At 44.8% G+C, this 26,902-nt stretch overlaps 1 protein-coding gene across 4 annotated transcripts in view; it reads right to left on the reverse strand.

The window, feature by feature from the left end:
* Positions 1 to 26,902, reverse strand: part of ATP6V1C2 (ATPase H+ transporting V1 subunit C2) — a 57,091-nt gene that overhangs the window by 19,251 nt on the left and 10,938 nt on the right. For all 4 annotated transcript variants that reach the window (XM_038747355.1, XM_038747132.1, XM_038747285.1 and 1 more), the window contains exons 4-6: positions 16,825 to 16,910; positions 10,884 to 10,978; positions 7,394 to 7,485 (exon numbers count right to left, since the gene is read on the reverse strand). In XM_038747355.1, the coding sequence (XP_038603283.1) occupies positions 7,394 to 7,485; positions 10,884 to 10,978; positions 16,825 to 16,910 (273 nt within the window). The remainder of the gene's footprint in view (positions 1 to 7,393; positions 7,486 to 10,883; positions 10,979 to 16,824; positions 16,911 to 26,902) is intronic.

A 26,902-nucleotide genomic window follows, 5' to 3' on the forward strand; every position in this document is an offset into this window, starting at 1 on the left:
GTGCCAAAAGGCCATCCATGAGGAAAATACCTGGCTTGGGGGCCATTTTGCCCAGTTTTATACAAGACATTCTGGTTTTCCGTTTGTTCCCTGACTGGTACAGACTGCTAAGGGACAACCTAATGTTAATGTTAGTAATAACCAACCTCCCTCTGTCTCAGCTCCCTGACCTGGAATCTCATTAGTAGGCAGTGGAAATGGGTTTACAGAGGCCAGGGAGGGGTGTGCATCAGCTCTAGAGAAAGAGAGAGAGTGTGTGTGTGTTTTGGGGGAGGAGAGGGTCTGTCCATAGGGGTCAGAGACACGCCCTAGTTATACTGATTTCTGCAAAAAGTTCAAACATTCATCACGATGTTATGCTGGGCAAACAGTGTAGCGCACGGAACCAAGTGTGCTTCTGTGACTTCCAGGTTGACAATGAGAAATTCAGCTCCCGTGAGAGCAGGAAGTGCCCATCCTTCACCCAGCAGAGCCTCCCCTCGTCCTAGGGAACCCAAGTCACTCAATCATATTTATTGAGCTCTTACTGTGTGCAGAGCACTGTACTAAGCGCTTGGGAGAGTACAATGGAACAATAAACAGACACATTCCGAGTTGTCTGTAGCCTTAGGGGTGCCAGGAGGCAGAGGTGGAACGTATGTGGGTTTGGCAGGGTGGCGGGGAGAGAGAGAGAGGGAGAGAAGAGAAGGGATTGTCAGCTGTGTGGTCTTGGGTGAGTCACTTTACTTCTCTGGACCTCAGTTATCTCAAATGTCAAATGGGGATTGAGACTGTGAGCGCCTCGTGGGACAAGCCCAATTTGCTTGTATCCACTCCCAGTGCTTAGTACAGTGCCTGCCGCAGGGTAAGCGCTTAACAAATACCACAATTATTATTATTATTGTTACGGGGAGGCTTTCTAGCACAGGTCTGGGCGTCAGAAGGTCGTGGGTTCTAATCCCAGCTCTGCCAGTTATCTGCAGTGTGGCCTTGGACAGCCACTTCACTTCTCTGTGCCTCAGTTACCTCATCTGGCAAATGGGGATGAAGATGTGAGCCCTGTGTGGAACGGGGACTGTGTCCAACCAGATTTGCTTGTTAGCACCCCAGCACTTAGTACAGTACCTGGCACAGTAAGGGCTTAACAGATACCACAATTATTATTATTATTGGTAGTACTTTTTCCCATCCCCTCACACTAGTTTATTCTGCTGTCCCACTGCACCTGGGAGCCTCTTCCCCCTGGCCCAGGACAGGCATGAGGCCATTTACATGTTGAAGAAAAGCTTCCTATTCAATCATCAACAAATCAATAACATTTACTGAGTGCTTACCTTGTGCAGAGAACTAAGTGCTCAGGAGAGTACAGTGTATTTCCCTCCCTCCCAGTAGACTGTTCATTCTGGCTTGTTGATGGATAAACATTAGCGGTCAGACTCATTAGTCTGGTGAGGATAGAGGACCCTATCTTATAGTAATTCATTCATTCATTCAATCCTATTTATTGAGCGCTTAATGTGTGCAGAGCATTGTAGTAAGCACTCCTCTGCAGCCTCTCCAGTGCCTAGAAAGAGGTGTACTTCACTGCTGCTTAATAATAATAATAATAATGGTATTTATTAAGTGCTTACTATGTGCAAAGCACTGTTCTAAGCACTGGGGGGATACAAGGTAATCAGGTTGTCCCACAGGGGGCTCACAGTCTTAATCCCCATTTTACAGATGAGGTAACTGAGGCACAGAGAAGTTAAGTGACTTGCCCAAAGTCACACAGCTGACAATTGGCAGAGCCGGGATTTGAAACACTGACCTCTGACTCCAAAGCCCGTGCTCTTTCCACTGAGCCACGCTGCTTCCATGAATGCTTGAATGAATGCTTGCCATGCTTAAATCACAAATATGGAGAAGGAATAAGTGTGGCTCAGTGGAAAGAGCCCGGGCTTTGGAGTCAGAGGTCATGGGTTCAAATTCCGCTCCCGCCACTTAGCTGTGTGACTTTGGGCATTTCACTTAACTTCTCTGGGCCTCAACTCCCTCATCTGTAAAATGGGGATGAAGGCTGTGAGCCCCCCGTGGGACAACCTGATCACCTTGTAACCTCCCCAGCGCTTAGAACAGTGCTTTGCACATAGTAAGCGCTTAATAAATGCCATTATAAAAAAAATAAGAATTTCACTTATTTTTCAATCCTGTAGTAAAATGCTTCCTCTCTTTTTCCATTCCCACCTCTGTCTCTCCCAGTTCCTGCAGCTCATCCCTTCAGCTGTTGCCCCACAGGAAAGTAGTGACCAAACAGCATCTGCTCAATAAAGTTCTGAGCAGTCACTCAAAGTCGTGAGTAGGCCTGGGCCACAGTCCCTATCCGCAGGCCAAGAGGCTGAATCATCATCATCATCATCAATTGTATTTATTGAGCGCTTACTATGTGCAGAGCACTGTACTAAGCGCTTGGGAAGTACAAATGCCCCCAAGATGCCTCTGGAGCCCCAACTACCCCGAGCAATCAATCGATCAAACGTATTTATTGAGTGCTTACTGTGGACAGAGAGCTGTACTGAGCACTTGAGAGAGTCTAATTTAACAAGAGTTGGTAGGCACGTTCCCTGCCCACAACAAGCTTACCTTCTAGAGGCGGTTAATCTTAAATGTGAAAGGGTCCCGAATAGGCCCCCTTATTATTAGATTGTAAACTCATTCCTCTAGACTGTAAGCTCATTGTGGGCAGGGAACTACCAATCAATCAATCAATCGTATTTATTAGTGCTTACTGTGTGCAGAGCACTGTACTAAGCACTTGGGAAGTACAAGTTGGCAACATATAGAGACAGTCCCTACCCAACAGTGGGCTCACAGTCTAAAAGAGTGGGCTCACAGTCTAAAAGCACTTGGCACAGTGTTCTGCACATTGTAAGCTCTTGATAAATATGATTGACTGATTAAGTGGGCAAGAAGGTGGGCAGTTTTCAGTTAGTTGGACTCCGAGACAAGAGCCAGGATGTACAGCCAGTGGGCTGGTCGCTTTGTAATGTCTCCCAAAAGATGGAAAATTTTTGGTTTACCGGTTTTTCATCTCACAGAGCTGGAGTTGATTCTCTCAGGGTTTCTCCAAAAACGCATTTGGTGCACATGTGATGGCCTATAGCCATCAGTGGTGAGCATCATCATCATCAATCATATTTATTGAGCGCTTACTATGTGCAGAGCACTGTACTAAGCGCTTGGGAAGTACAAATTGGCAACATATAGAGACAGTCCCTACCCAACAGTGGGCTTACAGTCTAAAAGTCAAAAAGAACATCGTTATGGATGTTTTTAGGGTTTGCCCACTCAAGGGTCTGTTCAGAAGAACCGGTGCCTTCCTATCTTCCAACAAGAAACAGGACAAGCTTAATAGATACTATCATTACTCGGAATCACAGAACTGCACTGCAACACCTGTTGTTCTAGAATAGACTGGCTAATGGTTATGCAGGAGTTATATATTGAACGAGGGAGATCTGTCAAATCCCTCCTACTGCAACTCATTTTTATTGACATTTTCTGCTCCTCAATATGTCCAAAGGAGAAGCCTCAGCTGGGGTGAAAGAAAACATGGCCCAGTGGAAAGAGAACCGGACTTGGAGTCAGCATACCTGGGTTTTAATCCCGGCTCTGCTACAGACCTGCTGGGCGAATTTGGGCAAGTTACTTAACTTCTCTGTGCCCTCATAAGGATTAAATCCGAGTTCTCCCTTCCCCTTACACAATGAGCCCCACATTGGATTGGAACTGGAATGGTACCTACCCATCACTAGGCACACAATAAACACTTAAATTCCCCACGATTATTAAGAAAGAAAAAGGGAGAAACTCAAAACCATTCATTTGGTCAAAGCCTGATGTGGACTCTGGGGCAAAGGGTTTCCTTGGTAAAAAATGATTTCCATTATCCAAAGGATTCCTGGTCCCATTTACGACACAGATACCAATAACTAATGGTTCTAGTTAATGAGGAGTTGGATAGATGGGCAATTATTGGGTAGATTTCCTATTTAGGGATGATTACATTGCATTAGCTAGTCATTATCCTAATGAGGATTAGAGATGATGGATTGGAGTCCAATCAATCAGTGGCATTTATTGAGGGCTTACTGTCGGCTGTAGATTATATTAAGTGCTAGTGAGGGCACATAAAACTCGTAAACAAAATCCCTGCTCTCAAAGAGCTTACAGTTTAACAGGAAAGACAGACATTAAAGTGAGTTACTAATATGAATAAGGAAGAAAGGGGGACGTGTACATGAGTTAAGAGTTTTAGTAACAGTATGTAAGTTATGTATGTACTTTAAGTGCTGCAGGAGGTTGTTAGTTCTTAATTACTTGGGTCGTGCCCTCTTAAGGGTCACCAATGATCTCCTTATTGCCAAATACAAATGCCTCTACTCTCTCCTAATCCTCCTGTAACTCTCAGGGGCCTTTGACACTGTGGAGCACCCCCCTCTCCTCTCTCTCTCTTGGCTTCATTGGCACTGTTCTCTTCTGGTTCTCCTATCTCTCTGATTTTTTTCAGTTCCTTTCATAGTCTCCTCTCCCCCACCATCTCCAACCTCTAACTGTGGGAGTTTCTCAAGGCTCAATTCTGGATCCCCTTCTATTCTCCATCTACAACCACTCCCTTGGGGAACTAATTCGCTGCCATGGCTTCCACTACCATCTCTATGAGGATGATTCCCAAATCTCCATCTCCCTCTCTGCAGACTCATATTTCCTCCTGCCTTCAGGACATTGCTACTTGGATGTGCCAGCGGCACCGCAAACTTAACATGTCCAAAACAGAGCTCATCTTCTTACCCAAATTCTATCCTTCCCATCACTGTAGATAGAACCACCATCGTCCCTGTCTCACGAGCCCATATTCATGGCTTTATCCTCAACTCCTCTCTGTCATTCAATCCACGTATTCAATCTGTCACCAAATCCCGTCAGTTCAATCATCACAATATTGCTAAAACCCACCCTTTCCCCTCCATCCAAACTGCCGCTGCACTGATCCAAGCACTTATCCCATCCCTCCTTGACGATTACATCAGCCTCCTTGCTGACCGCCCTGTCTCCTATCTCTCCCCACTCCAGTCCATACTTCGCTCTGTTGCCTGGATCATTTTTTCCTAAAAAAGTTCAGTCCCTGTCTCCCAGTCCTCATGAACACCCAATGGTTTACAGTTTACAAGGAGTAAGAATGTAAACCCAATGGAACACCGCATCACACTGAAACTCTTTACCATTGGCTTTAAAGCCCTCAGTCACCTTTCCCCTCCTATCCTATTTCACTGTTTTCCTACTACAGTCCAGACCACTTACTTTGCTCCTCTAATACCAACTTAATCCCTAAACCTTGATCTCATTGATTTCACCATCAACCACTCATTCTCATCCTGCCTCTGGCCTGGAACTCCCTCCCCCTTTATATCTGACAGACCACTACTCCCCACCTTCAAAGATTTATTAAAATCACCTCTTCTGCTAAAGGCTATCACCAACTAAGCCCTAATTTCTGACACTCCTTCTCCTTTCTGCATAGCCCTTGCTCTTGGACTTGCACCCGTTATTCACTCCACCCTTGGTCCCAAAGCACTTATGTACATAGACCCATAATTTATTTCAATGTCTGCCTCCACCTCTAGACTGTAAAATCCTTGTGGTCAGGGAATATGTCTATTCATTAATTCATTCAATCATATTTATTGAGCACTTACTGTGTGCAGAGCACTGTACTAAGCGCTTGGGAAGTACAAGTTGGCAACATATAGAGACGGTCCCTACCCAACAACGGGCTCACAGTCTACCAACTCAACATACTGTTCTCTCCCAAACACTTAGTATGGTGCTCTATACATAGTTTAGTGCTCAATATATACAACTGATTGATTCATTCATTCATTCATTCAATCATATTTATTGAGCGCTTACTATGTGCAGAGCACTGTACTAAGCACTTGGGAAGTACAAGTCGGCAGCATATAGCGACGGTCCCTACCCAACAATGGGCTCACAGTCTAGAAGACTAGAAGAAGACTGATGCAGGAATGCTGAAGTGGCAGTTGTGGGATATAAACCAGGAGAGATAAGAAACTAATTCATTCAATCGTATTTACTGAGCACTTACTGTGTGCAAAGCACTGTACTAAGTGCTCGGGAGAGTACAATATAACAATAAAGAGACATGTTCCCTGCCTAATCAAGGAAGTAAGCTCGTCCTCTAAACTATAAGCTCAGTGTGAGCAGGGAACATGCCTACCAATTATGTTATATTGTAACAACAATAATAATGATAATAATGGTATTTGTTAAGCGATTACTATGTGCCAAGCACAGTTCTAAGCACTGGGGTAGTTACAGGGTAAATAGGTTGCCCCGCATGGGGCTCACAGTCTTAATCCCCATTTTACAAATGAGGGAACTGACAAGTGGCAGTGGCAGGATTAGAACCCATGACCTCTGACTCCCAAGCCCGTGCTCTTTCCATTAAGCTATGCTGCTCTTCTAATACTCTTCTATGCTACCAATTACTTAGCACCACGCTCTGTACACAGTAAGTGCTCAATAAATACAATCGATTGATTGATTGGAAGGCCTCCTGCTGAAGATGTGGCTTCAGAAGGACTTTGAAGATGGGGAACTCTTGGATTTGAAGAGGGGAGGGAATTCCAGGAGTGGGAAAGAAGGTACGAATAAGAGGTTGGCAGCAGCAGCAAGGAGTAGGAGGAGGGGAAAGAGACACAGTGAATATGTTAACTGTGTTAATGTTAATATATTAATTAACATATTAGTAATATGTTAATATGGAGGGTGAGTGCTGAAACACAGTGGGAGAATAAAATAGACAAGGGGGAGGGAGGATAATAGTACTAAGTGCAAAGCACTGTGTTAAGTCTGTTCTAAGAGGTGACTGAGCCAATGATTAAGAGTTTCTGCCTGGTGCACGACAAAAATAAGCAACCATTTGAGATTTCTGTTGAGTGGGGAGATGTGTGGGGAATGATGTTTTAGGAAAAGGATCTGGGCGGAAGAAAAGTATGGACTGGAGAAGGGAGAGTTTGGAAGCAGGGAAAACAGTGAGGAGGCTGATGAAGTAATCAAGTCAGGGAGTGGAGGGACAAGTTCCTGGACCACTATGGTCCTGAGAATGAAATATGGTGACAGACTGAATTTGGAGGTGGAATGAGAGGGAGGAACTTGATCCACTGAGCCACACAATCTACCTGGGACCTTCAAAAAATGATGGCACAGACGAAACAAGGACAACCCCGTTAAATATCCAAACTTTTCGGACGTAGAAAAGTAAATACCGCAGGTAAAGCTACAAGTAGGAGCAGATATAAGCACAGGCACACAGTTTCACTCTATAGACGCAGAAAAAAAAAACAATACATACATGGATTTTTTTTCCAGGTTTTCCAGATTTCCTTTCAAAGTGTTGTAGGCTGCAGTTCTGGTTTTCAGGTCTGTTTCTATCTGGGCTAGTTGCTAGACGTGGAAACAGATGTGACAATTGACTTTGGATGTTAAAAAAAGTTAGAATTTCCCAGTATAGGTCTGTGAGGGTGGCCCTCCATATTGCAGCATTAACCATCACTGAAAGAAGACAGCCAGCATTGTTTAACATAAAATGGTTTCCAGGCTGCATATTGGCTAATGGCAAAATGTGCAAAGCTCTAGCGAGAGATTTAGGAATTTGCACCTTTCACCCATGGTAGCTAAATATTACAGCATTAAATGAGTTACTGTCCAGAATCCCACTGATGAGATGGAAATTCTACTTTTGATCCATTATTAATTAATTAATTAATGTTGGTATTTGTTAAGTGCTTACTATGTGCCAAGCACTGTTCTTAGCACTGGGGTAGATACAAGGCAATCAGGTTGTCCCGCGAGGGGCTCACGGTCTTCATCCCCATTTTACAGATGAGGGAACTGAGGCACAGAGAAGTTAAGTGACTTGCCCACGGTCACACAGCTAAATGTCAGAGTCGGGATTAGAACCCACGACCTCTGACTCCCAAGCCCGTGCTCTTTCCGCTAAGCCACGCTGCTTCTCATTATAACACCCGAGCATAGCTTTCAAGAGCTGCACATTTGCGCAGGCTAAATTCCAAACCATAAATCGGATCCTCAAGAAAGACTTTGCTGTAGCGGGGTTGTGGTCAGCTAAATTATTCTCCTGAAGTGCTGAAATACGAAGGTGAGAATGTTTTCATCAATACAAGGGACGTTGTTCCCAAGGAATATTGTTATCTTGCTCATAAACCCATTGCAGTTGTAGAAGTCGACAGGATGCCTTCATGGTCTGGTTACCATATTGACAGTCATCTTCCCCGGCCCAACATTTTTAGTTTTTAATCTACCCTGCTGAAAACTTCATCAACCCTGTGGATGGCCAACAAACAGATGTTTCAGCTTTTCCTCATAAGTAGGACCATCCGCTTTGTATATTCCATAGACCAAAGTCAATCAATCAATCAATCACATTTATTGAGAGCTCACTATGTGCAGAGCACTGTACTAAGAGCTTGGGAAAGTATAATGCAATGGAATTAGCATTGTCCCTGCTCATAATGTACTTCCCAAGTGCTTAGTACAGTGCTCTGCACACAGTAAGCACTCAATAAATATGATTGAATGAATGAATAATGAGTTTACCAGGCACCTGGCCCATCTATAGACTGGGACTAATGTACATATCTGTAATTTATATATTTATATTAACGTCTGCCTCCCGCCTCTGGACCATAAACTCGTTGTGGGCGGGAACCTGTCTACCCACTCTGTTATAGATTGTACTCTCCCAAGCTCTTAGTACAGTGCTCTGCACACAGTAAGTTCTCAATCAATACGACTGATTAATCGATTGCTATTCGCAGTCCCTTGGGAAATGTGTCAGCCCCAGATTCTGGGGTTAGGAGGGCCCCGGTCCGGAAGGCCTGTTTCTCTGACAAGTTTTAAGCCTTCTGATCCGTTCCCTGCTAATCCAGTTGTCATCCGCAGATCGCTGGAGCGGGCTCAGGAAGGTGGACGTTTTCTGCATCACCAAACCCGAGATGGGTTCCAACTGAGGAGGGGTCCTATTTGAGGGAGACCCCCGGCCACCATCAGATACCTCTGATGTGTGGGACAAGCTTTGCACCGCACCTTCACGGTCCGAGGAGACCACAGTTTTGTAACGTAAAGGAACGCCTTGTCCGCGTCCTGAGAACCCCCACCTCATTCCAAACTTTCCCAGGCCCGGGAGCTCCACCCTCATCCCCTGAGAAGGAGGGACAGACTGAAGCCGAACCTCAGACGTCGGCCCGGTAAACAAACAACATATCATCTGACCCAAAGATCTAATGAAATACCTAAGGAGCGGGGTCAGAGTAGGGCTTGGCTGAAGTAAGCCTCAAGAACACTGTTCGGCAGGGGTCACCCACTGTTGGCCCCACGTGCACATTCCTGTGGGTCACTCTAATGGCCATAGGCGACTCTGCCAAATATTTCCCACTGCACTTAAAGAACTGGATCAAAGTCGTAAGGATGGAAAAGAGGTGTGTGCTTGCCCGCTCTGCCCCACCCAGATAAGGGAATGGGTAAGAAGGAAGGGGTTCTTTTTTCTGAAAGGACAAGGGGCAATGGGAGGGGGGGGAGGAGGGTGTGAGAAGGGAGGAGAGAACAAGACAGGTAAAACAAAAAACTGGCCTTTTCTAATCAGGCATGGTGTAAGAGCTCATGGGAAAATAATCGAAATCCTATGGTCTGGGCAGGGTGGGTGGCTCAGGATGGCTTAGTGGAAAGAGCACAGGCTTGGGAGTCAGAGGATGTGAGTTCTAATTCCGTCTCTGTTGCTGGCCTGCTGTGTCATTTAACTTGGGCAAGTCATTTAATAATAACTATGGTGTCTGTTAAGTGCTTACACTATGTACCAGGTAGTGTACTAAGTGCTGGGTGGATACAAGCAAATCGGGTTGGACACATTCTGTCCCACATGGGGCTCACATTCTCAATCCCCATTTTGCAGATGAGGTAACAGACTCAGAGAAGTGAAGTGCCTTGCCCAAGGTCACACAGCAGACGAGTGGCAGAGGCGGGATTAGACCCCATGACCTTCTGACACCCAAGGCCAGTACTCTAGCCACTACGCCCTGCTGCTTCCCCGTACCTTCTCTGGGCCAACAGTTACTTCATCTGAGAAGCAGCGTGGCTCAGTGGAAAGAGCATGGGCTTTGGAGTCAGAGGTCATGGGTTCGAATCCCGGCTCTACCACATGTCTGCTGTGTGACCTTGGGCGAGTCACTTAACTTCTCAGAGCCTCAGTTACCTCATCTGTAAAATGGGGATGAAGACTGTGAGCCCCACGTGGGACAACCTGATCACCTTGTATCCCGAACAGTGCTTTGCACATAGTAAGCGCTTAACAAATGCCATCATTTATTTTATTTATTTTTATTTTTATCCGTAAAAATGGGATTCAATACCTGTTCTCCCTCCTACTTAGGCTATGAGCCCTGTGTGGAACAGGGACTGTGTCTGACCTGATCACCCTGTATCTTCCCCAAAGCTTAGAACAATGCTCGACACATAGTAAGCACTTAACGAATACCACAATTACTATTATTAACCCTAGACTTTTTCCAGTCACAGTTTCAGTTCAATTACACGCTACGTTATAGGGTGCATATTATAGTTATTTCAGGTTCATCTTCAGAAAGGCTGTGTGGTCAGGAAGCCAGGTTAGGGGGTAGAGCCTTCGTTAAATGCACCACCCGCCTGTGAAATAAATTTTAAATTTTGCTTAAAAGATAAACTCATTCAATAATCTCCAGGCCGAACCTCAGAAAGGTACCCCAGTAGCAAAACTGTTTGGGAATTGTTTTTGACTTGTTTTTCTTTACCTTTGCTAACGTGTCCACGACGGCCACCAGAGGCTGTTTTGCTGGATATTTGGCCATGTCCCATTCGAAACGGGTCACGAAAGTTGTTAGGTCAACTGAAAGGACACAAAGCGAGAAGTTAATCAGAATGATCCCTTGCCTCAGAGAACACACCCAGCACACTGTACAACTACAAACCAAAAGCAACAGCCACATAAGGTGCAGCAGAATCCACAACAGGGTTGAGGTTTTAGAAAACTGCCATGCAAAAGAGGTTTTTGTTCTGGGGGGACAGAAATTAAGCTGTAGGGTGAAATGCACAGATGACTGTGATGGTCACCATGTTTTGATCGCTCTTTTCCACTCCCTTATCTCAGGATCCCTCTCTGAGAAAATTAACAGAAGGTTACTTTTTAGCTTCATCAGCTCCTTCAAGCAACAGGAGAAAAGGGTATCTTTTTTCAAAAAGTGTGTGTGTGTGTGTGTGTGTGTGTGTGTAAGGTGTGGCCATTTAAAATCTGAATTTCCAGTTTTAACAGGTAGCAAATCAAATACGGCAGATAAATGCCTGGATGAATAGAGAACTGACACAAACCCTTTTGGGACACATTTTCTCATCTTCCAATCAATGAGATTTATAACTCTGGCACGAGATATTAGTGTAAATTACCGCCATGAAGTAATGTGTAAAGATTATGAAGTTCCTGGCTTGCAGAAACCTTCTTATAGAACATTGTTACTTTGCTGCCCAGTGACTTCCTTTTCCCTGGACTTCCTTAAACCTAAAAAGATTGAGTTTGCCTGATTATTTTATTGTTCAGTGTTTGGGTAGAGTTATTTGGTACCTATCAACGCAAATCAATCAATCGTATTCATTGTGTGAAGAACACTGTACTAAGCACGTGAGAGAGTACAATATAACAGTAGGTAGACCCATTCCCTGACCACAAGGAGCTTACAGTTTAGAGGATTGTAATACGTACTAGAAAAGGCAGAAGACCAGTAATCGCTGTTGGAACTTGGGTAGGTTGTGGCTATTTCTCCCTTCCTGGTGATGTACAGTCTGAAAACTGTTTGTTTAGCAGGAATGTTTTACAGCCCAGATTGTTACTGTAGTGGTCATTATTAACTTAATTAGCACGGTTTTGTTATGCTATTTCTCTTAGTGCAGTGCACTAAACAAATAAGATTGACTGACTGATTTTCTTTGTCCCTCCCTCTCCCCATTCTTCTTTGAAGATGGTGAACTCCCTATGGGTCTGGGACCTGGTGTGAATAATCATCTTGTATGCTTGAAACAGAGCTTTGCTCAAATAAGTGTTCAACAAATGTGAAAAATAAAAGAAGAACCATGCTGTAAGGGATTTTCCCCAAGGTCACCCAATGAGGGAAGTCAGAGGAAAACATGCGTCTTGCCATTATTTATTAATAATACTACTACTAATAATATTAGTAATTATGGCATTTTTAGGTGTTTACTACGTGCCAGACATTGTACCAAACGCTGGAGTGGATAAAAGCAGATGTGTTGGGCAGTCCCTTGTCCCATATGGGGATATTTGTTAAGCACTAATTACATGCCAGACACTGTACTAAGTGCTAGGGCAGATACAAGCTTATCAATCAATCAATCGTATATTTTGAGCGCTTACTGTGTGCAGAGCACTGTACTAAGCGCTTGGGAAGTACAAGTTGGCAACATATAGAGACAGTCCCTACCCAACAGTGGGCTCACAGTCGGACTCAGCCCCTGTTCCACAGGAGGCTCACAGTCTTCAACCCCATTTTACAAATGAGGTAACTGAGGACCAGAGAAGTGAAGTGACTTGCCCAAGGTCACATACATAGCAGACAAGGGGGGGGGAGCCGGAATTAGAACCCAGGTCCTGACTTCCAGGGCCATGCTCTATCATTCATTCAATCAATCATATTTATTGAGCACTTTCTGTGGGCAGAGCACTGTACTAAGCGCTATCCAAGAGGCCACACTGCTTAGACCACCCACCCTGGTAGTGGGGGGCCAAATGGGGGGGTTCCAGTGCCACAATGGCTGCTGGCTGTGTAGTGAGCAGCCTGAGTCCTTGAACTTTGGGAGCAGTCAGATCCCAGGGGTAGGAACTCAAACTGCCCATTCACCTCCTTCACTGGCCCTGCTAGGACCTGATTACAAACTCGATATAATTTAATGTTAAGTTTTTTTTTCCACGGTGACTATTAAAAAGGTCCTCACTCAGTTGAATACTTGACTTCCTTTGGCAGCAGAAAAGAGGACTAAGGAGGAGGAAGCAGGGTAGGAGGGGGTTAGTACTAATTCAAATTTTGACCAGAAATGACTAACGGCATCTGAGTTAATGAAGGTTTTCTGCACCAGTGACGTGGGTTTTGCATAGGCCGGCGGCACTGACGATTTTGAGTCACGGTAGTATAAACCTGGCCTGACTAGGAGTGAACAGAGTGGAAAGTCGAACGACAATGAAAGCAGAGAGCTCCTTCACGCTTTCAAAAAGCCCAGGTTGACCATACAGGACATTTGAGCACCGGTTCCCACAGATGGATGCCGACAGATGAGTGTTTAACAGCAAACAGCACTGAGCAGTGTGAAATCAGTCACCATGTCAGCAAGCTAACTGAAGGGGATATCGTCTATGGAAAGGATATTCCATTAGACTGAATGGTCAAAAAAACCAGGAATTTCATCAAGGTGGTGCGGTTTTCATCGTGAACTCCGCACAGCTAATCAATTCCAAATTGCCCCTATCGCATCCAGAGCTTTAGCCAGTGAGGGAAAAGAGAGGAAATGAGGAATGGGACCAAAATTGTTGCTCTTCGAGTCATATGGATATCGTGACCGAGCTACGAGGTTGTTACTTGAGAAATCCATCGTAACCTGATCACTGTACCCCTACAACCAGATTGAGATTCCTCCTTTGGAAGCACTCCGGGCCACACACTTAGAGACACACAACCACTGCACCCCACCTACTCTTTAAACATTTCATTTTCTCCTTCAACCCTGCAACATAATAAGATGAATCTGTTAATCAGAGGAGAGAGATGCCAACACAGACCTAGGATGAGGAGACTCCATTTTAAACAAGCTACCTAATACCTTATTCGGCATTTCTGGAAAAAATAAAGCAAAACACACACACACATACACACATTAAAAAATACGTTTCTAGGAACAAACCACCGATCTTTTTTAAAACTCCCCAAACTCCCAAGTCCAGAAGTCACTGAAGTGTTATTATATGTTAGATGTTTGAGATGCAGTTTTTCTTAGGCTGCACCCTAAAAAAATGGATACTCAAATGCTGATTTACCACATCGGTGGAGAAGGAAAAGTAATTCCCAAGACTCAGAGAATGGCCTCTTCAGGCTCTCACTATTCTAGAGCGTTGGTTTGGTCCAGAGACTGGGTTCTGGCTGGCATGGGCGAAGCATGCCCGGCTTGTGGGGGACAAGAGAGGCCCATCACCATTATCATCATCATCACCGGTATTTATTGAACACTTCCTGTGGGCAGAGCACTGTACTAAGTGCTTGAAAGAGCACAATACAACAGAGTTGGTAGACACGTTTCCTGGCCACGGCAAGCTTACAATTTAGAGAAGGGTCTCCCCACCCCATGTTGACCTGGTCAGGCTCTTGCAGGAGAGATAATAATAATAATGTTGGTATTTGTTAGTATGTTTGGTTTTGTTCTCTGTTTCCCCCTTTTAGACTGTGAACCCACTGTTGGGTAGGGACTGTCTCTATATGTTGCCAACTTGTACTTCCCAAGCGCTTAGTACAGTGCTGTGCACACAGTAAGCGCTCAATAAATACGATTGATTGATTGAGAGCTTACTAGTGCCAAGCACTGTTCTAAGCGCTGGGGTAATCAGGTTGTCCCACGTGGGGCTCACAGTCTTCATCCCCATTTTACAGATGAGGTAACTGAGACACAGAGAAGTTAAGTGACTTGCCCAAGGTCACACAGCTGACAGGTGCCAGAGCTGGAATTAGAACCCACGACCTCTGGCTCCCCAACCCGTGCTCTTTCCACTGAGCCACACTGCTTCCCTGGCTTCTCCGGTGAGAGCCAACTCTTAGTACTACGCCTGGCACGTAGGAAGTGTTTAATAAATACCATAATTTAGACTGTGAGCCCACTGTTGGGTAGGGACTGTCTCTATATGTTGCCAATTTGTACTTCCCAAGCGCTTAGTACAGTGCTCTGCACACAGTAAGCGCTCAATAAATATGATTGATGATGATGATGATGATGATTATTATCAGCCCAGCAATCCTAGGTGCCAACTTCATGGGGGCAGTGGTCCACACAGACGTTTGAGCTGGAATCCCGACCTTGTTCATCATGGACAAGACCTGAGAATTTCTAACCAGAGTTGAAAAAAAAACCTAGCTAGTGGCCTTCTGACAGATTATCTCTTCGAAGCCTGTCCCCTCCTGGGCCCTCTAAAATCCCCATCCCCTCTTCACCTCCGCACTTCTAATAAAAAGTTGGCACCTACGCCGAGCAATCACAATGGCTTTGGTGCTGCTGCATAGTTAGTTGCACACTTACAATGCCTTGCGCGTTAGCAGACATCAGTGGGTACCCACTGGAACTACGTATCCTATTTATTTCCAAACACGCTACTACTTTTGTGTACATAACTTCCTCCGTATTCGGTACTCACCTTTGATGCCATCCCACATCGTACGCACATTGCACGCACCACCTCTCGCCCACTTAAGGTCAGGGCGGCTACAGCTGGCTGCCCAAAAGAAAAATGGGGCTCGGACTGGGTAAGGGCCCCACGGTTATTGGGGGCAACTCGGGTATGCTATTATAGCATTTCAGTCCACGCCAGCCTCCACCTCTGCCTCTTTCCACACTCACCCCGCAGAGTGCGAAACCAGGAACATTCATTCATTCAATCGTATTTATTGAGCGCTCACTGTGTGCAGAGCACTGTACTAAGCTCTTGGGAAGTACGAATCGGGAACATATCGAGATGGTCCCTACCCAACAACGGACTCACAGTGTAGTAGGGGGTCATCAGGCAGAAACTTGAAGGAAGAGGCCAGACAGGGTACGCTTCATAAGCGGGCCCACTGAATGGGAAGAGATGGAAGTGCCCACAGAGGAATGGATGGAGGGGTAGCAGTTACTGATTGGGTGGCAGATCTCAGTCAAGAAAGGTTGGCCTGGACTTAGATGATTTCATTTTTTTGTGAGAGCAACTTTCTGAGGTTGGCTTCAGATGCCTCACAGGAAATAGGAGGCTGGAGGACAGGAACAGAAGACTGCAATGCTGAAATTGGGGCTATTCAGGGTCTGGCTTTCTCCCTGGTGAGCAGCCGGGCCCTAATCTAAAGTGGATTTCTCCTGCTGAAACAGGATATTTGGTCACAATTTCAGATATCCATTTTGAACATCCAAAATGACTCTTAACTGCCCTTAGCCTTTCAGTTACCGCTCCACACAGGAGTCGAGGAATAAACTGGTCACTAGTGGCAGAGAAAAAAAATCAAGGTTGAGGAGGGGCAATCCTATGTGTAATTAGCTGAAGTATCAGGTGAGTCAGAGCACGTCAAGATAAGCTTGAAAACAAGCTAAAAACAAAAACAGATAAAAGTTGAAAGGCAGGCCCTAACAGATGAGGGCAGAGAGCATCTGACCCTGTATTTTTGTTTGAATGGTGAACTAAGCCAACATTTGTTGAATCCTGGGTCTACTAACTACATCTCCTCAGAGTCCAAAATGAATAGATATATCACCTCGAGCCCAACATGAGCCCATCAAACAGAAGACTCCTAAATTATATTTATCCCAGGGGCCAGAGTGAGATTGATTTTTTGCTAGCCACGGAACTTGCTTGGATTCTTTACACCTGTGTAGCCGGTAATGACTCTTTTTCCTCCCCGTTCACAGAGGACTTGGCCCACAGAAGAAAGCCCTGCAGTTACCTACCTCCATTAGCCAGTAGATTTTCCTGAACTTTACCCTTCGCATCTTCCATCACTTCCACTATACACTGTGCCATCTTCTTTATAAGGCTTTCAGGAAAGGAGAGACACAAGAATAGTTAGTAGAGGATAAAATACCCTTTTAGTAGGAGGGGGGCAGGGTGTCTCTATTAAGCACTTGGTATGGACCAAGCACTGAGACATACACTACACAGTTGCACCTATTGAGCCCTTACTGTGTGCAGAGCATTAACAATAATAATAATAATAATGGCATTTATTAAGCGCTTACTATGTGCAAGGCACTGTTGTAAGCGCTGGGGGGATACAAGGTAATCAGGTTGTCCCATATAGGGCTAGCAATCTTAATCCCCATTTTACAGATGAGGTAACTGAGGCCCAGAGAAGTGAAGCGACTTGCCCAAAGTCACACAGCCAACAAGTGGCAGAGCCGGGGTTAGAACCCATGACCTCTGACTCCCAAGCCCGTGGTCTTTCCAATGAGCCACGCTGTTTTAAGTGTTTGGGAGAGAACAGTATAACAGACACATTCCCTGCTACAGCTGCTTCTAGACTGTGAGCACTTTGTTGGGTAGGGATTGTCTCTATTTGTTGCCGAATTGTACTTTCCAGGTGCTTAGTACAGTGCTCTGCACACAGTAAGGACTCAATAAATACAATTGAATGAATGAATGAATGCTACAACCTTACAGTCTACAGTCAGAGCCAGTGTTACAGCAGCTTAGGCTGCTGATTTGATAATAATAATAATAACAATAATAAGCATTATTGTTAATTTATATTAATTAATTTAATTTATAAATAATTAATTAATTTATATTAATTACTTTATATTAATTAATAACCGCAGTATTTGTTAAGTACTTACTATGTGCCCGGCACTGTACTGAGCAATGGGGTAGATACAAGATAATTGGTTTGGACAAGGTCCCTGTCCCACAGTGGACTCACAGCCTTCATTTCCATTTTACAGATGAGGTAACTGAGGCCCAGAGAAGGGAAGTGAGTTGCCCACGGTCACCCCACAGGCAAGCGGCAGGTCCTTCTGACTCCTAGGCCTGTGCTCTATTCTCTAGGCGACAGAAGTGAAATGCTTGGCATAAAGAGATTCAGGTCTCCATGGCAGTGCGAAACTATAAATCAGGCGCACCTAAATGATAAAATATTATGTATACTACTTCGAGGTTGCAGCTCTCCCCTCCCGGCTCAGGTACGATCTAACTGTACGATCAGGTACATCTGCAGAAGGACTCCTGTGCCCGGAGGCGGGTGGATTCGGACCATTTACCTAGAAATGCAGAACACTGTCTTCTGGCTTTATTCGGCATGAACTTCTTTCACTGCCCTTTCGCTGTACACCCTGTGCATCAGCAGCAAATGCTACGTTTTGTGCCCCCAGTTCTATTATGAGGACATTTGTTTTTCTTGCAAAACCTCCATGCCGGCAACACAGCCCACCATAGTCGAGCGGGTTGGTGTTGTTAGGTGAAAACTCCTTATCTGCCTAACGAAGTTTTTAACCAAAGTATGTAGTGAAAACACGAGCTGTGGCAGAACTGGGCATACTCTGTTTGCGACTCATAGGCAACACTGCTCTCATATCCCGTTTGAATCGAACAATGATCCGAAGAAACGTATGTTTCTTCGTCGTATTTATTGAGCTCTTACTGTGTGCAGAGCACTGTACTAAGAGCTTGGGAGAGTACAATACAACAGACACATTCCCGGCCCACAACACGCTTAAAGTCTAGAGGAGGAGACAGACATTAATATAAATTAATGTATTTGTATTTACTGTGGACAGGGATCTAGTCTCCTAACTAGTCTCATCTAGCCTCCTAATTCAATACCTGTTCTCCCATGTGGGACAGGGAATTGATCCAACCTGATTAACTTTTATCAACCTCAATGCTTAGTACAGTGTTTGGTGTGTATATATATATATACATATATATATATATATATATATTGCCAATTTATACTTCCCAAGCGTTTAGTACAGTGCTCTGCACACAGTAAGTGCTCAATAAATACAACTGAATGAATGAATGGTACTCAGGTGTTTATTGAGCATTTACTTGGTGCATGACACTATGAGGTTGGAAGAATATCCTATATGATCCCAGCCCTCAAGAATCAGGAAAGCAGCGTGGTTTAGTGGAAAGAGCCCAGGCTTGGAAGTCAGAGGTCATGGATTCTAATCCTAGCTCCACCACTTGTCTGCTGTGTGACCTTGGGCAAGTCACTTCACTTCTCTGGGCCTCAGTCCCCTCATCTGTGGGGATTAAGACTGTGAGCCCTACGTGGGACAACCTGATTACCTTGTATCTACCCCAGTGCTTAAGAACAGTGCTTGGCACATAGTAAGCGCTAAACAAATACCATTATTATTATTGTTATTTACACTCTAGTTACTGGAGGATGACACTAAAATAAATTACAGATACAAGCGGGTGTGTGTGTGTGTGTGCGTGTGTGTTTTGGAGTGGAGTATCGAAGTGTTTAGGGAGTGGGATTAAGTGCATGGGTGAGGGAATCAGGGAAAATGGCGTGGGGGAATGAGATCTTATTCATCATCATCAATCGTATTTATTGAGCGCTTACTATGTGCAGAGCACTGTACTAAGCGCTTGGGAAGTACAATTTGGCAACAATTTGTTGATCTTATTCATTTGATTGCAATCTGTTGGGTAGGGACTGTCTCTATATGTTGCCAACTTGTACTTCCCAAGCGCTCAGTACAGTGCTCTGCACACAGTAAGCGCTCAATAAATACGATTGATTGATTGATTGATTGTATTTATTGAGAGCTTACCGTATGCAGAGCACTGTACTAAGCGCTTGTTTCTAGGTGGTGCTTTTATTACCAAAGCACCTTACATTACTTAGTTATTTACTCCTCACAACACCCTTGCCAGGTAGGGTTTAGGTATTATTATCTCATTTACAGCTGGGAAACTGTTGCCCAAGGCCACACAGGGAATGCGTGTCAGAGCCAGGCCTCAAACCTGGGACCTCCAGCTTTATGGCCTGTGGCTCTTCCATTGTGCTACACTGAGATCTTTGTCAGGGGAGGCCTCATGGAGGAGATATGAAAAGCAGTGTGGCTCAGTGGCAAGAGCCCGGGCTTGGGAATCGGAGGTCATGGGTTCTAATCCCAACTCTGCCACTTATCAGCTGTGTGACTTTGGGCAAGTCACTTAGCTTCAACTGTGCCTCAGTTCCCTCACCTGCAAAATGGGGATTAAGATTGTGAGCTCCACCTGGGACAACCTGATCACCTTGTATTCCCCAGCGTTTAGAACAGTGTTTGGCACATAGTAAGTGCTTAACAAATACCAATATTATTATTATATGATTTTAGTGGGCTTAGAAGATGGGGAGACTGCTGTCTGTTGGATATGTAGGATGAGGGAGGGGGTGAGTTTTCTACGAGGGACACTGAGTAGTTAGTATTAGAGGAGCAAAGGGCGTGATCTGAGCTGTAGTGGGATAAGTGAGGATAAATAAGAGGGAAAGTACCAATTCTGTTATACTGTAGTCCCTCAAGTACTTAGTCCAGTGCTCTGCACTCAGTAAGCACTCAATAAACATGATTAATAATAATAATAATCATGAAAGCATTTATTAAGCACTTACTATGTGCAAAGCACTGTTCTAAGCACTGGGGAGGCTACAAGGTGATCAGGTTGTCCCACGGGGGGCCCACAGCCTTAATCCCCATTTTACAGATAGGGAACTGAGGCCCAGAGAAGTTAAGTGACTTGGCCAAAGTCACACAGTAGACAGTTGGCAGAGCCGGGATTTGAACCCATGACCTCTGACTCCCAAGCCCGGGCTCTTTCCATTGAGCCACGCTGCTTCTGATTGATTGGAGACAGTTGACTGAGGGCCTTGAATTCATTGGGGAGCCACTTGACACAGGGATGGATAGACAGTCATTGGAGATACTTGGAGAGTGGGGAGAGTGCAGTGATTTACAAACAATAAGTACTCAACACTCTTCATTGATTTCCCAATTGGACCACCCCAGAAATAGATGAGTAGGAAGAAACCACTGCAACCTAACACATTTTAAGCATATTTCATTCATGCATTCAGTGGTACTTATGGAGCGCCTGCTTGTGTGCAGAGCACTGTACAAAGCACTTGGGAGAGTACAATACAATAAATAGACCTATTCCCTGCCCACAACCACCTTACAGTCTAAAGGCGGGGAGACAGACATCAGTACAAATAAATACAATTACAGGTAGGTAACTAAGTGCTGTGGGGCTGGGAGGGGGAAAGAGCAAAGGGAACAAGTCTGGGAGACCCAGGAGGGAGTGGGGGATGAGGAAAGGTAGGGCTTGGTCTGGGAAGGCCTCTTGGAGGAGATGTGTCTTCAATAAAACTTTGAAGGAGGGAAGAGTAATTGGAAGCTCTTTTGAAAAACAAGAGCAAGCAGTAGCATTTGTTTTCCAGTAACAAGAGACTTTCAAATAAGAAAACCACTAAATAGCCCAGCATTGTTTTACAGAAGGGAAACCCAGGCCATTATGGATCCCCTCGGTGACAAAGGAAACAATCGGCTGTAAGGTGTGAATTCAAGTTTCATTCCAAAGAAGCTCTGATTAAATAACGGAGGCCAAATCCCCACTTTCCCTCCATCCTCTAGATCACTGGGGCAAAAGCCGAATTTTACTTAAACTCTATGGGTAAAACGGTGACTTGTAGAGCCAGTCTGAATCGAATAACCCTATCTTAAAAGCAAATAATAACTGTGGCATTCGGCAAACAAAACCCTAGACCAGAATAGTAGGAAGCCCAGAGGAAATGTGAGAGACTCTGAGCCTCTGTTGTACTGTTGTACTTTCCAAGCACTTAATACAGTTCTCTGCACACTGTAAGTGCTCAATAAATACGATTGAATAATAATAAGATGATGTCAAATGCAGAGTAAGTTTTAATGCCACTTTTCCCTCCATCCTCTAGATCTTTCTGTGGAAAAGCCTAATTTTACCTTAATTATCTGGGTGATAATGGCGACCTGCAGAGTCAGCTGAATTGAATAACTCTGTCATAAAAATAAACAGTAATTGAGGCATCTGGTGAGAAACAAAGCAAAACAAATACTCCTAGGAAAGAGTAGTAGTAAACCCTAGAGGAAATGTGAGAGTATAAAACAATGCAGCGTGGCTTAGTGGAAAGAGCACGGGCTTGGGAGTCAGAGGTCAAGGGTTCTAATCCCAGTCCACCAATTGCCTGCTGTGTGACCTTGGGCAAGTCACTTAACTTCTCTGTGCCTCAGTTCCCTATCTGCAAAATGGGGATTAAGACTGTGAGCCCCACATGAGACAACCTGATTACCTTGTATCTATCCCAGTGCTTAGAACAGTGCACACAGTAAGCACTTAACAAATACCATCATTATTATGGAGAGGTAAGTGATAACGCCATCGGAAAGCTCGAGGTTCTACTACTAAGGCTCATCATTAATGATTTCCTTTCATTCTTAAATAGCGAGAGGGGGCAGGCTGTGCCTTTATTAATCATGAGGCCGTGGCTCAGTTTACCTGAAGGAGGGAGGTCTATTGGCTGGAACACAAGGCTGGCACTCTGTCCTGCTGCTGACTCACACGGCCCAACTCTGGCCAAGTCACCTCTTTGTCTCACTTTTTCCTCATCTCACTAATGGCAAGGATACCAGCACGGCCTGCGGCAAAGAGGCCTGTCTGGGGAATGAGTACTTGAAAATCACTCTGCAAATGAACGGGGCTAGCTAATCAATCAATCAATCAATCGTATTTATTGAGCACTTACTGTGTGCAGAGCACTGTAGGAAGCGCTTGGGAAGTACAAGTTGGCAACATATAGAGACAGTCCCTACCGAACAGGGGGCTCACAGTCTAGAAGGGGGAGACAGAGAACAAAACCAAACACACTTACAAAATAAAATAAATAGAATAGATATGTACAAGTAAAATAAATAAATAGAGTAATAAATATGTACAAACATATATACAGGTGCTGTGGGGAAGGGAAGGAGGTAAGACGCGGGATGGAGAGGGGGACGAAGGGAAGAGAGGGAGCTAATGAAGATAGCAGGCAGCTGCGGTGCACGGCTAAGACACACACAGCTGTACTCAACAACAATAACAATAATGACATTTATTAAGCGCTTACTATGTGCAAAGTGCTGTTCTAAGTGCAGGCACTCCCTGCCTTATGATAGCCTCCGATAAGCTGGTACGGTTTTCCTGGGTCGGCCTGAGACTTCGAAAAATATCCTTGGGTGTAGCACAGAGCACAGTCATATTTAGGAGCATTAAATAATAGAAATGCTGCAATCTCACATTCAACTTGGTCCTCAGAATATCCAAGCAAACGGACCCCTAGCTCAGGATTCCCTCTGGCCTGAAACTCCCTCCCCCTTCATTCATTCAATCGTACTTATTGAGTGCTTACTGTGTGCAGAGTACTGTACTAGGCGCTTGGGAAGTATAAATTGGCGACATATAGAGACGGTCCCTACCCAACAACGGGTTCACAGTCTGCTACAGATCACTACTCGCCCCACTTCTAAGCCTTACTAAAATCACATCCTCAAGGGGCCTTAGGGTGGCCTAGGGGATAGAGGACCACCCTGGGGGTCAGAAGGACCTGGGTTCTAATCCCAGCTCTGCCGCTTGTCTGCTGTGTGACCCTGGGCAAGCCACCTCACTTCTCTGTGCCTCAGTTACCTCATCTGTAAAAGGGGGATTAAGACTGTGAGCCTCATGTGGGACAGACACTGTGTCCAACCCGATTTGCTTCTATCCACCCCAGCACTTAGTATAGTGCCTGTCACCTAGTAAGTGCTCAACAAATATCACAATCATAACAATAATAATGGTATTTGTTAAGTGCTTCCCCTCCCCACAGCACCTGTATACATGTTTATACAGATTTATTACTCTATTTATTTTACTTGTACATATTTACTATTCTATTCATTCTGTTAATGATGCGCATTTAGCTTTAATTCTATTTGTTCTGATGACTTGACACCTGTCCACATGTTTTGTTTTGTTGTCTGCCTCCCCCTTCTAGACTGTGAGCCCGTTGTTGGGTAGGGACCGTCTCTCTATGTTGCCAACTTGTACTTCCCAACCGCTTAGTACAGTGCTCTGCACACAGTAAATGCTCAATAAATACGATTGAATGAATGAATGAATACGCCAAGCATTAACTAAGCCCTGATTTTCCCCTACTCCCTTACCTTCAGGGACCCTTTAAGCACTTGGTTTCACTCCACCCTCAGCCCCATAGTACTTAAGTATAATAATAATAATGGCATTTATTAAGTGCTTACTATGCGTAAAGCACTGTTCTAAGCACTGGGGAGGTTACAAGGTGATCAGGTTGTCCCAAGGGGCACACAGTCTTAATCCCCATTTTACAGATGAGGTCACTGAGGCCCAGAAAAGTTAAGTGACTTGCCCAAAGTCACACAGCTAACAAGTGGTGGAGCCGGGATTTGAACCCCTGACCTCTGACTCCAAAGCCCGTGCTCTTTCCATTGAGCCACGCTGCTTCTCCAGTACATATCCATAATTTATTTTAATGTCTGTCTTCTCCTCTAGAAGGTAAACTCCTGATGGGCAGGGGATGTGACTACCAACTCTGTTGTACTGTACTTTCCCAAGCACCTAATTTGACGCTCTGTACCCAGTAAGTAGTAAATATATACCGTTGATTGATTGACTGCACTCAATAGCCAGAACATTGCATTGCATTGCATTGGATTGCAGTGCTGAGAAGCAGCGTGGCTTAGTGGAAAGAGCAGGGGCTTTGGAGTCAGAGGTCATGGGTTCAAATCCCCGCTCTGCCACTTAGCTGTGCATCTTTGGGTAAGTCACTTAACTGCTCTGTGCCTCAATTACCTCATCTGTAAAATGGGGATTAAGACTGTGAGCCCCACTTGGGACAACCTGATCACATTGTAACCTCCCCAGCGCTTACGACAGTGCTTTGCACATAGTAAGCGCTTAATAAATGCCATTATTATTATTATTATTTTCTTAAAATGGTGGTCAGGTCCTGCAGCCCCTAAAAATTAGGGCTCAAGGCCTTTTAACGACCTTAAATTTGTACCACATTTTTATTTTTTCAAAGTGCTATTCTATCAATAACCCCATTCTGTCCACACAAATCTCCCCCTTCTAGACTGTGAGCCCACTCTTGAGTAGGGATTGTCTATCTGTTGCCTAATTGTACCTTCCAAGTGCTTAGTACAGTGCTCTACACACAGTAAGTGCTCAATAAATACAGTTGAATGAATGAATGAATGAACATCCCCATAAATGAGGAAGAAGTACACCATATAGATGAAGATACCGAGGCCCAGATTAGTTAACAAACGATAATATTGAATGCCTACTGTGTGCAGAGCACTGTACTAAATGCTTAGAAGAGTGCAATAGAATTAGTAGACTGATCTTTGCCACTCAGGAGTTTACAATCTAGAGGGAGAGGCAGACCCTAAAATACATTAGAGGTAGGAGGAAGTAATAGAGAATAAAGATATGTTCATAAGTGCCAGGGAAGGGATGTTACCAAGTGTTAAAGTGATTTGGGAGTTCGGAAGTAACCCTTGTGGGAAGGCAGTCCCTTAGGAAAAGGCTTCTGGAGGAAATAGATTCCAGAAGGGCTTTGATGATAGGGGGATTTGTGGACCGCTGGATGTGAAGGGGGAGTGAGTTCCAGATGGAAGAGGGGGGTGTGAGCAAGAGGTCGGTGATGGGAGAGACCAAGGGGAAGCAACGTATCTTGGCTTGAGAGGAGCAAAGTGCCTAAACTGAGGGATAGTGGGAGGGTACTTAGTGCGGAGAGAGTCGACTGAGCGCAGCATGGCCTAGTGGAAAGAGAAGGTGCCTGGGAGTTAGAAGACCCATGTTCTGATTCTGGCTCTGTTACATTCCTGCTGTGTGACCTTGGGCAAGTCACTTAACTTCTCTGCGCTTCAGTTTTTCTCATCTGTAAAATGGGGATCCAGTATCTGTTCTTCCTCTTATTTAGACTGTGAGTCCCAGGTCAGCCAGTCAGTCAATCATATTTAGTGAATGCTTGCTTTGTGCAGAGCACTGTACTAAGCACTTGGGAGAGTACAGTACAACAATAACAGACATGCTCCCTGCCCACAGTGAGGTTGCAGTCTAGAGGGGAAGGCAGGAACTGTGATTCAAACATCCCCCCATACTTAGTACAGTGCAAAGTCAACGCTTAACAGCACTGAAGTTATTATTAAACCTGTTAGACTGTGAGCCCACTGTTGGATAGGGACTGTCTCTATATGTTGCCAACTTGTACTTCCCAAGCGCTTAGTACAGTACTCTGCACACAGTAAGCGCTCAATCAATACGATTGATTGATTGATTGGTGATCAGGAGCTTCTGCTTGATGGAGAGAGGAACGGACAATCACTAGAAGTTCCCGAAGAATTCATTCATTCATTCATTCAATCCTATTTATTAAGCGCTTACTGTGTGCAGAGCACTGTACAAAGTGCTTGGGAAGTACAAGTTGGCAACATATAGAGGCGGTCCCTACCCAACAGCGGGCTCACAGTCGAGAAGATGGGAAGGATGCGCAACAAGTGAGGAAGGAACTGGAACTAGAACCCAGGTCCTGTGTCCCAGACCGATGTTATTTCCACTAGACCAACTGCTCAGCCTCAGCCAGGCCTTGCCCCCTTCTTATTTTCCGTCGCTCCCCTCAATTCTAGTCAGGACAGTTGTATGAGCTTCACAATGTCGAAGTAAATAAACATCTACTGCTGCAACTGGCCACTGGCACATCATTTTTAAAATTGAGAACAGAAAATCAATGGCATATAGAAGAGAAGGCCCATGTAAAGTTATTTGAAAACAGGTGTCCAAACAAAAATGAGATTTAAAGGTACTGTAATTAAGTTCATATAACTGCGATATTTGTTAAGCACTTGTGCTAAGCACTCTACTAAGCACTGGGGTAGATAGAAGTGAGCCTGTTGTGGGCAGGTGTTGTCTCTATTTGTTGCGGAATTGTACTTCCCAAGCACT

This window comes from Tachyglossus aculeatus, chromosome 1 (assembly GCF_015852505.1).
Source record: "Tachyglossus aculeatus isolate mTacAcu1 chromosome 1, mTacAcu1.pri, whole genome shotgun sequence".
In the NCBI taxonomy this organism is placed as follows: Eukaryota; Metazoa; Chordata; class Mammalia; order Monotremata; family Tachyglossidae; genus Tachyglossus; species Tachyglossus aculeatus.